Raw genomic sequence first — 15,819 nt, 5'->3', positions numbered from 1 at the left:
TATGAAATGGTTTGTATTTGTTTTCTGTGCCATTTTATGGGGTTCCTTACTCACTAGAAGCCACATGCCAATCTATATATCCTTTTTAAATAACCTAACATGCCACAGTAAGATTATTCTGTGGATAATTCCAATACAATATACATATATTTTCACTTGTGTATATATATTTACTTGTAAGATTTGGTTCTCATTATCCAAGATTACAGTAAAAAACTTCTCATGTTTAGCTCTAAATGGCTAATACTTTGGTGCTTATAAGCCTAAGGAATATTACTAGGTAAAAACAATGACTGCAGATGTTGGAAACCAGAGCCTAGATTAGAGTGGTGCTGGAAAAGCACAGCAGTTCAGGCAGCATCCGAGGAGCAGTAAAATCGACGTTTTGGGCAAAAGCCCTTCATCAGGAATACAGGCAGAGAGCCTGAAGGGTGAAGAGATAAGTGAGAGGAGGGATATTACAGTTTGGTCTGAATAGTGAATGGTGCAAGTTAATGATGATAAAAGTGTGGGATTTTCATGTGCCACTCTCTCCTTTCCCAACGTTAATCTGAGTTAAGTGAATCATAATAAATTAAAATCCTAAATCATTTGAAAATGCATCAGCCCACAAAAGACTGATTGATCTTGCCAATGGCTTTGGCATATGATGCTTTGGAAGGATTTGGCAGTGTAAATAAAGACTATCCTCATCTTTTATTTATAAATGCAAGACTTGTTTAAAAAAAAGACAACAATGCCTGTGATGTTATCCATCTCCAAGTAATGATCAAAGTGTGTTGACAATTCAATCTCCACTCGGTGAGCACGGACACTCCAACTAGTCATGCCGCATCGCTTCCCAGTGTCCACGAATACATGTCAAAGTCATTATCATATGTTGGAATGGCTTCTTAAATGGAGTAAAGGAGGCTTCTGGCTGGCAATGTGACATCGGAGCAAAATGGAAAATGCCTCTTAAGTGTTTGAAACTAATATTTAAATTAGAGAGTCCCAAATTAAATTGTGATTGGGATTTGGCACTAACCAATATCATGGCATCCATTCAAAATCGGATTGTTTAAACATGTTTTGACTACATTCTGAGTGACAAAGGAAATATTGTTTCATAAGTTCAACAGCTGACTGGAGAGTAATGGATAAGAACTCAGATATGGAAAAGTAGAATCAACAACAATCAGATGATGTGTTTTCAGGTTCTTGGCTGGGAATACTTAAATGGTTTTGAACTAAAAGACCAAAGGTCAACAAATTCATTTGGAGCCAATTCTTAAGTGAATCTTTTTTAGTTCTTCATGCTTATCCACATTTCAACATGTTCTAACTAGCTAATTGTGTCTTTTCTCTTGGTATTCCTGGGTTTTGCACTAATTAATTTCTCTAATTTATTCTCCTTCAAATTATTGTTACAATTTTATCCTGATCCCAATTTGCAAAAAAATCTCTTCTCTACTAAACTTTCACTATGTCAAGTGCAAACCATGTGATGAATAAAGATAATGGTTTAAATATTACAAATAATAACATAAACCAACCATGACTTTATAACAACAAATTTTCATTAACAGCAAATAAAGGCATAATGTCGTAAAGTTGTTTAAAATAGTTCACAAAGGTCATGTCATTTGAAAAGTTGAAACTGTTCGGTTTTTAAAAAATACATACAGATAAGCATGAACAAAAAAGAACAGAGTATTTAAAATGAGTGGTATTGTTTTGTAAAGCATACATAAAACAAATCTCCAGTAAAGGAAGTCATTGATAAACCAACTAAAACATCCAATAACTGCAGGTAAGTGGGAATATCATCACATCCAGGTTTTCTCTGAAAGACACATACAATTGCCAGTTCCAAGATTGTCTTGGAGGCTTCCAAATGTGAAAAGTAATCTCCTGTGTATGGTTGAGTTACCCAGGAGAAAAATCATAGGGTTTTTTTCCTTTATATACTTTTGTTTATTCATGATAAAATTCTTGAAGAGGAGGAAAAAAGTTTATTTGATCGGGAAAGGTTATTTGAAATTAAAATGTTTCTATAAATACATCTAACCAGAGCCGACAATTCTAGCCAAACATCATCTCAAAGTAGTCTATAGTACTTCATTATCACTGGATCAAAATCTTATAACTCTGTACTTAACAGAACTATGCAACCACAGAATCCCTACAGTGTGGAAACAGGCTATTCATTTCTTCAAGTCCACACCAACCCCCAACACTGGCGTAGGGAGAACATGCAAACACCACACAGACAGTCACCCGAGGGTGGAATCAAACCTGAGTCCCTGGTGCTGTGAGGCAGCAGTGCTAACCACTGAGCCATCTTGTTGCCAACAGATTGCAGTAATTTAAGAAGACAGTTCATCATCACCTTATCAAGGAGAACTATGAATTATAATCAGCCTTGCCAACAACATCTTATCTTAAGTAAGATTTTTTTTAATCACACTCAACATTATACGGAAAAATCACGTTACAAAAAACAAACGTTTCCTAATATTAATGTAACATTTCCATAGATATCAAAGCAAATTGTTTGACATTCCTTTCAGAACTGAGCCTTCATGAAGACTCTCAGTTGATCGTTTAAACCTTACACATCGTGTGTACTGTCTGCAAATGCTGCATTGTAGGTTCTCTCAGTGGCCATGCCCATGGTGAAAGGAAAGCGTGTGGAAGGAAAGTGTTAAAAAGAAATATGTGCAGCACTTACAGAAAGAGTACACAATGACGAGACCTCTAACCAGTAAGCTTTCCATTAATAATGCTGACAAGTCCTTAAATGAACCCTAAGGAGCCCAACTTGAAAGCGTTACTATGTTGTTAATGGGTCAAGCGTACATAAAATATAGATGAAAACCTCCCAGTCATAAGAATGTTTATATCCACAGGACAGGACAGATTACACGTTTCTCATCTGAAAGACAGCATCTCAGCCTCAATTTTGTGCTTGAGACAGTGTAATGTGACTAAACTTATGATTCATGACTCCAAATGCAAGAATGTTGCTAATGAGGCATGCTAAAGTGTTGTTTATGTTGGTTAGCACATTAAAGGGTTAACTGACATCATGAAATAAGCTCCTTTCGGGATATAATAAACTGCTCTTGGTAGGAGTTAATCAGCATTCTAACTGGCACAGAACAACATGGTGGTTCAGTGGCTAGCACTGCTGCCTCACAACACTAGGGACTCGGATTGGATTCCATCCTCGAGTGACTTTGCATGGGTTTCCTCCGGGTGCTCTGGTCTTCTCCCATAGTCCAAAGATGTGCAGATTAAGTGAATTGGTCTTGCTAAATTGCCCGTAGTGTCCAGGGAGGTGCAGGATAGATGGATTAGCCATGGGAAATGCAGGGGTAGAGTAGGGGGTCTGGGTCTGGGTGGGATGCGCTTCAAAGGGTTAATGCGGACTTGATGGGCCAAATGGCCTGCTTTCACACTACCAAGATTCTATGATTGATGAACCAGAGTTGTCATGTCCAGTGTAGTCCTGTCTGTACCAGAGTATTTCATTAACAGTAGTGTGCACTGACTGTAAGTTGAGCTTGATGTATTGCAAGATATCATGAATCTAAGATATAATGTAACAGGATAATAAGTACAACATAATACACCTTCTATGTCTTCTCAAGATTGAACCCAATTTCTGTCAAAGACTTTTTGTGGGCATCCTTCCCCACTTGATATTAGTGGCTTAAATAAACACCAAAAAGGAGGATTGGTGTCAGAGAATTTATGTGAAGCATCTCCAACCATTTGGCAACACTATATCACAGATGGTGACAGCAATGAGCACCTTTCCCACTATAACATGTTGGCAATTTGAGCACCAGACATTATAATAAAAAAGTATAATTAATGAAAGAACAATTGCACATTCACAGATCTAATTAAATATTAAATTTTCCAAGTGTTGTTGTATCCATTGCACTAGATAAAAAATGAAAATGGTATTTCAAAAATATAATGTTAAAATGGAACTAATGACCAAGTCAGCATTGCTACACAATGTTCTGGTATAAATAGGATTATTGTGTGGGATAGTAAGTGAAAGTGCCAGATGCTGATGAAAAACAGGAAGTGTCTTTTGCAGATCATAATTTCCATTAAGTTCTTTACCAAAGTAGTTACGCTTGATTTATGATTAGATAGGACTAATTTGTTAGCTTTTCTTTTCTCTGCCAATTTCCCTCCTTCCCAAGGCAAAGAACCTTGGACGATCATTCCTGGGTGACAGGCAACTACAGTTTTTTTTTTCTCCCCACGTCCGAGGAATAACACTAAATTGCACTAAATTATTTGATCACCAACAACATCTCAATTGACTACACATGTTCGTAATAGGAATCACCGAGAGTGGTCAGGAATTGCATTTCTGTTCCCTAACTAATTCCAAACTCACCCTCATTTGACCCAAGTGCTCAGGAACGAGCAAAGATTTAGAAATATATCCATTTTCCTCCCACGATGTACAGTTCACTTCTTCACTGGATACTTATAAAACACAGCTTTTGAAAATGTCAGATTGTTTTTAAAAATATTATGATTAATGTGGAGGTTATAAATGAATTTGAGTTTATCTTGCTCTGAGTTGCGTAATAATTCAAACTTTTGTTGCCAATATTGTTGAGTTTTCAAAGCACATGATTGACTAAAACCTTGATTTTTTTTTAATGAGCAGAATTGGTGCTTAGGAGCAGATGAAATAGGAGGAGAAATTGGCCATTTGATCCCTCAAGTGGCTGCACTGTTAAATGAGGTCATTGATGGTCTTCATCTCAATTCTAATTTCCCACACTATTCCCAAATCCCTTAATATCTTTAATGTGTAGAAATCTACTTGATCAGAAAATTTTGATATCACTTTGTGCTCAACAGCATTCCAAACTGTTCATTCAGTCATCGGTTAATATTTGATCATGATCTATTAAAATCAATTACCCTGAAATGAAGTCACACATTGATTGTCACTATTTGTTTGTTTTTAAGGTGCCCAGCAACCAACTCCGGGAAAGAAAAGCATTAAAACACAATATGGCATGCCTTAGTGTAGAGTTTCTCTCCTGATCAATTCTAAACAGAGATCACAGAGTCACTGAGATAGTTCCAAGTCTTAGCTACAGTGGTATGAAATGTAAGGCTATTTAGCATTGACAAATCACTACAGTGATATTACCATTAGTTGTATCAATTCTGACTCTATATACTTATTTTATTATTAAACATTATAGTCTTCCCATTCTGTCCCCTTTCCCTCCCACTTATAATCTCCTCCTTTCCCGTTACCCCCACCTTTCATTCCTTTCTCACGTCCTTCTCAATCCACCCCCAAACTCAGGAGAGTACATTGAGACCTTGTTCCCGTCTGATCTGAGGCCTCTATTGAGCAGTAAGCGAGTGAATTTGGGATGTCTGCAGGGTAGGTGGGCAAAGAGCATTGTGTGTGTGTCTGTGTGGGATTTTAGGGTAAGCAGGTCATAGGCTAGGGACGTTTGTCATTCTGCGAGGGTGAGTTTAATTCCAAATGAGGAGAAAAGGATGACTGTTGTCCCAGGATGGGAGAGACGATTATATTCCTGAGATTGGGGTGGGGGTGGTTGCGGTGCAGAGGGAAGTGGTGGGATTACAGACCCATGCCAGTGCGTTTGCAGCAGTCCTGATCAGGCTGACTTGACAAGTGAGTACTCCCAGCTCACCACAGGAAAAAGACAATTGGAAAGTACTGTGAGACTGTGTTTCAAGACAGAACCTAGTGGAACAGACTATCTTCAAAAAGATGCTTATTTACAATCCATTTTCTCATCTTGCCCCATTTAGGTGCAAATCCTTAGCTGGGATGTCAGATTTGCTTGGGCAGGAACACTGCCTGGATGTTGGACACTCTGGGCTATAGTGAGTTCTGCCTACACATCCCCTCCCCACTCCCAAGTTCCTCCTCATTGCAAGTGGTGATCTGCAGATAATAGGGGCTTTGTGGGTCGCATTCCCCTGCAGTTCCAAGATCTCACAGTTAGGTACTCAAGAGCACCAGTCCAGGAGACAAGGGCTGTTGAAAACGGTACTCCTGGTTTTTGAGCCAGTGACAATATTATTGTTCCAAGTCAGGCTGATGTGTAGGACAGTTGGAGAGGACCCTTCAGTTGGTAGTGTTTCCATGTAGCTAGACAATCTCAGTCACAGATTTGGAAGGTGCTGGCAAAGGAGCTTGGTAAGTTAGTGAGTTGCTAGCTTTCATGTTTCACTATGTACTTCAATATTTAATTTGACTGCACTTATTTCTCCCAGTGTTGGCACAATTATGTTGTCTTTAAACCATCCCCTACCACTCACCACCAGTGAAATGTCCCCAGATTTGATCGCTCTAGCAGAGTCAGCACAGCAGCCTTGGAAGGCTGAAATGGGAGGGACAATGGATGTTCTTGGGAGAAAATGGCCATATGACTTTTTTAACTTTTGTTTGCAGCATAGCATTTAAGAATCAATATTTTACCTCTGCCTGCTTCAATCAATCCCACAAATTGTAATGACTTTTAAACACCATGATGTTAACCAAGCACTTAGTTTGTGATCAAGACTCATTCTAAATTATACAGTTGGATTTCAACATGATGCATTCACCATTTTGAACACTGAATCAACATCAAAATGTTCTGGCAGAATATCAATGTCAATCCTTGCAATCACCTTTAAGTCACAGTCTGCAAACTAAGAATGACCTGTTTTTCCTGGGGTCTGTTTTCTGTTCATTAACCAGTTCTCAATCCATGCCAGTATATGTCTCAATCTTGGGTACTCCAGTTTCGCTTAGTAACCTCCTCCATGTCAAAAAACCTCATGAAAATCTGAATATAATACATCCACTGGTTTGGCTTCATCTTTTCTCCTAGTTGCATCATCAAAAAAAACTGAGCAATTTGCCAAACATGATTTCACTTGATAAATTCATGCCCAATTCTCCAATTCCATTTGTCTAAGCATCCAATTGTCACACTATTTAGAATAGATTTTAGCAATTCCTCTGTTACTGATGTCTGGCCAACAGCTCTGTATTTCTCTCTCACGAACTCACTCTCCACTCGCTCCACCCCGCCACCAACACCCGCAATGGGGTTTCATTTGCGACCTTACACTAAACAGCACTACCCAGAAACAGTCAGAAGTAAATATCATGTGCCTGAAAATTAAAGACAGGTAACAAAGTTACTTCTTAACTCATTTCAAGCCTTTGAAGGACATTTTGAGTTCCTTAAAACAATATTAACTGTAGTTGAATGGCTGGCATTCTTGCCACGTACAGCTTCAACACGGTTCAAACTTCCTCATTCTCCCCCTGCCCCTTGCTGTCCCTTCTCTCAAAATCTCCCACCCACATCTCATTCTTGTCCATGTCTGCCTCACTAATTCTAAATAGTTTTGGCAATCAACATGCATTAGATTAACAATCAAAAAGATGTGCATGTTAATCACAACAGTTTATGCTAAGAAACAGAAATATCCTATTTTGTTAACTACTGACTACATTTCTGTAATGATTCATTATTTAAAAATAATCTCAATTTATAAACAGTAATTACTTAGCAAAAATCGAAAGAAATGGGAGAGGAAGGAATAGCAGGTGACCATCTGGCAGACTTTTCCTATTGCTTAGAAGCAAGAGCACTTCAAAAAGAACATTATTGGTCTGAGCATCCATTTAATTAAAACGGGTAACACAGAGTAAATCTAGCCACCAAGATTAAAGAAGAACACTTTGTCTTTCCAAGGAGCTTTGTGGGCAACACAAACACCTGGTGTCATAAAGCAGAGGATGCCCAACTTGACTGGGAGAATTCACTTCCTCTTCAGCTTGGACATTAATGGGGAGGGCATAACCAACTCCAGGGTTCCCAGGTTACAGAAGAGGGTGTAGAAATCACCTGGTTGTATCCATCTGACCCCTGTGGCTCAACTATGATGGCCTTCATAGTGAAACACCTGCCAACAATTGCTGTCTTCACTCATATTAAGAACGATTTTTCAGGCATAACATTGGACAACGATACAGACGTTTACATTTTGTTATACTGTTGGAATTAGGAATTTACCGTACATTTAAGTATTCTAGGGAGATCCAAGATGGTAGCGATCTAGTAGATACGCCCTGCTGAGCTCTGCACCAGAACCCAGACAAAGTGGTGAATTCAACCTCCCTTTCTTACCGTTGTGGTAAAAATCGGTAGTTTTTGATCCCCAGGATTGCTGTATGTCAATTTAAGTAAGTAAGGAAAATGACTAAGGGAAAAGGATCACGAGGATCACAACCAGCAGGGCACTGTCCTGCAACAACAGCCACACCTGCGGCTGCAGCATCAGCCCCCACGAACGCACCAGGGGACTTACCTGTGGAGCAGAGCCTGGTCTCGGAGTTTGTGAAACTCTGAGAGAAGATCGATTCAGCGATGGAGGACAGCCAGACCAGTCTGGAACTGATTTCAGTCATGCTGCAGAAGCATGACCAGGAGATCCAGTGTTTTGGGCAGCATATCTTGGAGGTGGAGCAAAAGACCGCAGCCTCCAAAACCGTGGCATACTCCTCAGCAGGCCAGATTCAGGCCGTGGAACGGCAGGTACAGGCCTTAGTAGAGCAGGTTCATGACCTCGAAAATCAAGGCCGTTCGAAGAACATCTGCCTGATTGGGCTACCAGAACAGGAGGAGGAAGGCAGTCAGCTTGTCGGCTTCATGGAGCAATGGCTCCTGCAGTTTTTGATGCTGGAAGTTGAGGTAGACCGGGTGCAGGTTGAGAGGGCCCAGTGTGTCACAGTGCACAGGCCTGAGTCAGACCAGCAACCCCGCCTGGTCCTAGTGCAGACACAGCATTACAGAGACAAGCAAATGGTGCTGGAAGCTTCAAGAGCACTGGGGAAGAATCCACAGGCTCTGATATATAAAGGATCATGAATTATGCTTTTCTAAGACATCTCTGCAGCCGTGATCCGCAAGAGGAAGGCCTTTGGTGAGGTAAAAAGGAGGCTGAGGAACTTGAATATTCAGTACTCTGTAAAATATTCAGCAATATTCCTTAAGCATTTGATAAGGTTCCCAATGGTAGGCTCGTTCAGAAGGTCAGGAGGAATGGGATACAGGGAAATTTAGCTGTCTGGATACAGAATTGGTTGGTCGACAGGAGACAGCGAGTGGTAGTGGAAGGAAAATATTCTGCCTGGAAGTCAGCGGTGAATGGCGTTCCACAGGGCTCTGTTCTTGCGCCTCTACTCTTTGTAATTTTTATTAATGACTTGGATGAGGGGATTGAAGGATAGGTTAGCAAGTTTGCAGACGACACAAAGGTTGGAGGTGTCGTTGATGGTATAGAAAACTGTTGTAGGCTGCAGCGTGACATTGACAGGATGCAGAGATGGGCTGAGAGGTGGCAGATGGAGTTCAACCTGGATAAATGTGAAGTGATGCATTTTGGAAGGTCGAACTTGAAAGTTGAGTACAGGATTAAAGACAGGATTCTTGGCAGTGTGGAGGAACAGCGGGATCTTGGTGTGCAGGTACATAGATCCCTTAAAATTGCCACCCAGGTGGACAGAGTTGTTAAGAAAACATATGGTGTTTTGGCTTTCATTAACAGGGGGATTGAGTTTAAGAGCTGTGAAATCTCGTTACAGCTCTATACAACTTTGGTTAGACCGCACTTGGAATGCTGTGTTCAGTTCTGGTCACCCTATTATAGGAAAGATGTGGATGCTTTGGAGAGGGTTCAGAGGAGGTTTACCAGGATGCTGCCTGGAATGGAGGGCTTATCTTATGAAGAGAGGTTGACTGAGCTCGGACTTTTCTCATTGGAAGGAAGAGGGGACCTAATTGAAGGTGTACAAGATAATGAGAGGCACAGATAGAGTTGATAGCCAGAAACTTTTTCTCAGGGCAGAAATTGTTAACACATGGGGTCATAGTTTTAAGCTGTTTGGCAGACAGTATAGAGGGGATGTCAGAGGTGGGTTCTTTACGCAGATTGTTGAGAGAGCTTAGAATGCGTTGCCAGCAGCAGTTGTGGAAGCGAGGTCATTAGGGATATTTAAGAGACTGCTGGACATGCATATGGTCACAGAAATTTGAGGGTTCGGACATTAGGTTTACCTCACGTGAGGATCAATGGTTGGCACAACATCGTGGGCTGAAGGGCCTGTTCTGTGCTGTATTGTTCTATGTTTTAATATTACATTTCAGCCACGGAGGGTCCACGTTTAATTTTGACTAACCGGAAAAGGCAAAAGACTTTCTGGACACTTTAAAATAGACTGGCTGGCTCAAATAATATGGACAGTATTGTTCACTTTGTTTGCCTGGTTTTGGGTTTTTTTAATATGTGGGGGTTCCTTTTCTTTCTCTCTCTCTCTCTCTCCTCCCTTTATCATTTGTTTTTCTATCACATCCTTTTCATTTCTTTCTCTCTTATTACGGGAAGGGGGTGTGGTGGTTTGGTTGGGGGAGGTGGGGGGGGGTGGTTTGACTCTATGATTCCCCAAGGTCAAAGTATGGATGGGATGGGTCGAATGCCCACTTTAATTTTCTTGTTGTGAGACACACGTAACTTTTTTAAAACTTTATTTTGCCTGGGTTTAGGGCGCAGCTTCAGCCAGAAGGAGTCATAGAGGGGTTAGTGGGAAGTATGAGAGCCCCCTGTGAGCAAGGGAGAAGATCTCCTTTCACTTGTGTTATATGTTGGTTCATTGTAGAAGTAGTTGTAAGAAGTTTTAATTTGGTGGTTATATTTTCAAGTTTACACGAATTGTTTTCACTCAGTGCACTATGAGTAGTGTTCTTCCTCCGGGGGTGGGGGGGGGGAAATAATGGACGGTTTCGGATGGCTATGGCTAATTGTTCGTTAAATGGTGCACCTGGAATGTTAAGGGGAGTCATTCACTGATTAAGAGGATAAAGATACTTTCCTTGCAGGTACATCCCTGCAATCCAGGCAGCTGGTGGACCTGAACAGGGAGCTGGGGTTGATGGATGTATGGAGATGTCTTCACCCTGAAGGTAGGGATTTCATCTTTCTCTCAAACCCACATAAGTGCTATACTAGGACTGATTTGTTTTTTGCCCCATTGGCCTTTTTGAATTCGGTGCTGCCTTGCAGAATCGGGAACGTGGCCATTTCTGATCGTGTGGCAATGTACATGGAGGTTAAGGCCGGTGCTGGTGGGACAGGTTCGCGGCATTGGGGAATGGATCCTTTCCTCCTGAAGGATAGCAAGTTAATGGAGTATTTTTGTTGGAAATTTAAAATTTTTCGGTACATTAATTTGGGTACAGCCAGAGAGCAGAGCAGTCTCTGCTCTGAGAGACTGCCAAGGCTTATGCATGGGGTTTGATTATTTCTTACTTGGTGACCCGGAAGTGGCAGAGGAGAGAGCAGCAGCATTTGCTGGAGGCCTGGCTGAACGCAGCTGAGAGAGCATACTTTGACAGATCGTCTGTAACCAAGTTGCAGTGGATTACAGCCCTTAGGGCTACTCTGAATACGGCGCTCACTCAGACAGCAAAGAAGGAAATTTCCTTTGCACAACAGAAGTTATTCAAGTATGGTGATAAACCGGGTAGATATCTAGCATCCATTAGAGTGTGCTGGTACTCTCACTTGCGATTCCAAAAAAGATTAACGCAGCATTCAGGAAGTTTTACTCTGAGCTGTACCAGTCAGAGGGCTCTGAGGACAGATTGGTGAAGACGGACTCCTTTTTTAAGGCCCTTAACTTCAGAGCAGGCTTCTCTTTTGAATACCCCACTGACAATTCAAGAGATACAGGAGGTGGTGAGGCAGCTCCAGAGGGGTAAAGCACCAGGCCCAGATGGATTTCAGAGTGAGTTTTATAAGGAGCTTATAAACATGCTGGCTGGGCCCATGTTGGATATGTATAATATTCATACAGTCAGGACAGCCTCCCACTCTCTCTCAGAGAAGCAAATATTTCTCTTATTCTTAAGAGAGGGGAAGCACCAGAGGATTGTACATTGTACAGGCCCATATCGGTATTAAATGTGGAATTTTAAATTTTGTCGAAAATGCTGGTGTTGAGATGGGAGAAAGTTTTGCCCTTCTTCATAAAGGAGGACCAGACAGGTTTTATTCAGGGCCACAAGTCTTCTAATAATATTAGAAGGGTACTAAACATGGTCCAGGTATGCCAGCAAGGGTTGATTCCGGCTTGGTAGTCTCCCTGGATGCAGAGAAAGCATTTGACCATGTGGAGTGGCCGTACCTCTTTTATGTCCTGGAATGGTTTGGTCTTGGAGGGTTTTTTTTTGCCAGGTGAGTGATTCTAAAGCAGCGGTTCACTAATGGTAGAAGGTCTGACCATTTTAGTATTGGTAGAGGCAGCCAACAAGGGTGCCCCCTTTCACCATTATGATTTCGCAAGCCGCTCTGTGCCAAATGAGCCCGGTGGAGTATCTTCAGTTGCATAGCCTGCGTCCTATTGCAAATCTAAATCTTCCTTACATTTTCCCAGATACATTCCCATGCCTCTGATGAGATCTCCACCACCAATTCTTGAGTGATTGAGCCATTGGCAGAGGCCATCTGGAGAGACCCAAGTATAACTGCCCCAGAGGTAAGATCAGGAGGGCATTAGATCACCTTTATGCAGATGATGTTCTTCTCTTGCTAACTGATCCAATGATATCTATATTCTGTTTAATACAAGTGATTAATCTACTTAGTTTTTGGGGTATAAAATTGGAGGCTTCCTGTATTTCAGCATTTTTAATCATCGTGGCCTTCGATCAATTATATAAAGCTAACTTTGTGCAGTTGCTACAGAAGATAAGACAGAACCTTCAGCACAGGGATATCCTGGTTGGGTAGAATACCTCTGGTCAAAATGCATATTCTTCCTCGTTTATTTTATCCCACGTGAATGCTCCCTTTGTTGCTGCCTAGGCAAGCACTACGGAGGCTTTACAGTTCTTTCAACTGAGGTGGCCTCTTATTAAGCTTGCTCAATTGCAGCTTCCACAGAGGATGGGAAGTGTGGATTTCCCAGACTTTGAGAAATATCAGTTAAGTTCTCTATTATCCTATGTGGCTGATTGGGCTTGCCAGGTCAATCTGACTGGACATCGAGGCCTCCCAGACAAAACGCCCCCTCATTAATTTGTTGTTTATGGACAAGATGAGGACTGTTATGGATGATTGTCCTTAACACGGTTAAAAAATGGAGAATGATGCAATAAGGTGAGGGCAATTTTCAATAAACTTCCCCTTTTACTCCCATTGTAGGAATATTAGAGTTCCAGACAGGATTGATGCATTCTGGCTTTAGGCTCTGGGAGTCTAAAGGAGTCTCCTGTTGGGAGATTTATTTGACGAGGAGGTCATGTTGTCTTTGGAGTAGCTGAACTAGAAATACGAACTATCTAGGAGGGACCTCTTTCGTTACTTTCAGATTAGGGACTTTATACAGAAAAAGACTACATTTTTAGTCCCAAAGGTCAGATGCGGAGAGGTGAGTACTTCAGTCCAAGGGTACTCTCTCGGTCAACACTCTATTATTTATTAGGAGGTAGTGTCTCGAAGGACATTGAGTGGCTGTGCAGAATCTGAACTCAAGAATTGGTGGTGGAGATCTCATCAGAGGCATGGGAAAGTATATGGGAAAATGTAAGGAAGTTTTAGATTTGCAATAGGACGCAGGCTATGCAACTGAAGATACTCCACAGGACACATTTGGCACCAGAGCGGCTTGCGAAATTTAAGACAGGAGTGTCCCCAGTATGCCCCAAATGTAAAAGAGATGTTGGTTACTTACTCAATACTTGTGGTCATGCCACAAGCTTCTTAGGTATTGGGACGCTATAGTGAGTGTTTTGGAAGGGGTCTTGGGAACAGAGGTCAAGGTAGATCCAGCGTTCTTGGGTTTGCTAAATCTCCCTTCTTTGGAAGTGCATGGGAAGACATTGTTGTTAATATTCTTTCATTTTGTGCGAAGAGGAACATTCTGATGAGCTGGGTGTTGGAGAATTCCCCGGGACTCTCAGGGTGGTGTAGATTAATTATGGAGCACATCCCCCTGGACTTCCTCACGAGTATGGGGCACTAGAAAATTGAACTTTTTTTAATAGGACATGGCGGCCCTTTTTGAACTATATAGATGCAGACTTGTTGGCTATATTAGTCAGGGCCTTTGTGTAGCTGTGAGGGTTGTGTCTAGTGGGCCGGGGGACCCTGGAAGGAAGAATTCTGAACAAATATGAGTTTGCCTACTGCTGGTCCCAGTGGTGGGGAGCTTTGGTGGGATTCTGCTGAGTGTTGTAACTTAATTTAATTTGCCTTGATTCAACTCAGTTTAGTTTCTTTTCTTTGTGTTGGTTATTTATTGAATTGTAGTTTGCAAAGGTTATTTTCCTTTTTATTCTTTTCTTTCTTCTCAATTGTTTGTGGAGTAGAGTAATAGTTTATTTACTGTTATTGTTGTTATATTATAAGACTATTATACTATTTTGAGGTCACTTTATAATTTTGTAAAATATTCAAAATCTTTTTCTCAATGAAAATATTAACAAAAAAAAGTATTCTGAGGAGCAACATTCAACACTGAGCCAAACAACTAGGTGTTACATGTAACTCAATAATGCCCAAAGCAACATGGAGAGTTGAATTCAACAAATAATTTCATCTTTCTAACCCTAAAATATGAATTTTCCAATATTTGAGACTCAGAATACAATCAGAATGTATATAAGACTGGGCTCCATCATCACGAAAGATTGAGTTATTTTAAAGACTTATTGCAGGTCAAAGTTCTGATTTTTTTCACATTTTCAAATTCAATTGTGGGTATCACCAGTAGTAGAACAGCATCAGAAAGTTTCCAAATACTTTGAAAACACATGGCTGGTTCTCCAAAGCAAGAATATTTCTTTAAGAATCTCATGGAAAACCAAATACATCAGTAAATCACAGTCCACTACCAATGGAGGAAAATTAATATTCATTCGTACTTACAGTTATTTCCCAACAAACCTTCATCTGCCAAAACATACAGAGTAATCTGAAAACCCCCATGTGCGCAGAGGAAGAGAATGCTGGTTCCAAGCAATGCTTTAATTAAACGACCCGTGTGACCTGGTGAAAGAAAAGGCAGTTACAACCTGAAATTGGAAAACATGTAATTGATATTGTGAAATAGTTTCCAAATAATCAACAATGTGATCAGACTTTTAATCAATTAAATCAGGTTCAACAAATTCATGCCTTGAATGAATGTATCTCCATTTATAAATGTTTCTGCATGGTCTTTAAGGTTCCAAATTCAAGGTGATTTCCTGATGGAAGCTTAGGTAAATAGCCCAGGGCCTAAGCAGTACCTGTTCCCTAGAAAATCTCACTGAGCCAGATAAACCTATTCATGCTTCACTCACAATGTACAATCATTCCCTAGAGTACATTACCAGGTGCAACTCTTAGTGCTGGAAAAAAAACCCATGGTGAGAGAGAAAACTTAATTTTCCAACAGGAACTCCTTTTGTTGAGTTGATTTCCCACACAAGAAAAGCAGCAGAAGGTCACAGTATTTTTATCTCTGACTATCAGTTCACATTTGAATGCCAACCACTTCCACCTGGAATGGGCCTGGAAGTCAGACAGCAGATGCCAGGTGGTAAGGATTGGCAATTGGTAGAGAATAGGCTTTAGCAGAGTCTGCTGGAGAGAATACGGGGCAGAAAATCACTAACATCCTTCATGGGTCCCACCTGAGAGGGAATTAGAAAGGTTAAAGATTGCAAATGAGACATACTGGGCTGATTCAACTCGTGTATCTCA

At 40.9% G+C, this 15,819-nt stretch overlaps 1 protein-coding gene across 2 annotated transcripts in view; it reads right to left on the bottom strand.

Moving 5' to 3' along the window:
• piezo1 (piezo-type mechanosensitive ion channel component 1) overlaps positions 1-15,819 on the bottom strand; it is a 339,923-nt gene that overhangs the window by 179,393 nt on the left and 144,711 nt on the right. For both annotated transcript variants that reach the window (XM_060838027.1, XM_060838028.1), the window contains exon 3: positions 15,001-15,120. In XM_060838027.1, the coding sequence (XP_060694010.1) occupies positions 15,001-15,120 (120 nt within the window). The remainder of the gene's footprint in view (positions 1-15,000; positions 15,121-15,819) is intronic.

The sequence above is a fragment of the Hemiscyllium ocellatum genome, chromosome 17 (genome assembly GCF_020745735.1).
Source record: "Hemiscyllium ocellatum isolate sHemOce1 chromosome 17, sHemOce1.pat.X.cur, whole genome shotgun sequence".
In the NCBI taxonomy this organism is placed as follows: Eukaryota; Metazoa; Chordata; class Chondrichthyes; order Orectolobiformes; family Hemiscylliidae; genus Hemiscyllium; species Hemiscyllium ocellatum.
The sequence above is the reverse complement of the archived record's forward strand: the minus strand, read 5'-3'. Positions and strand labels throughout refer to the sequence as shown.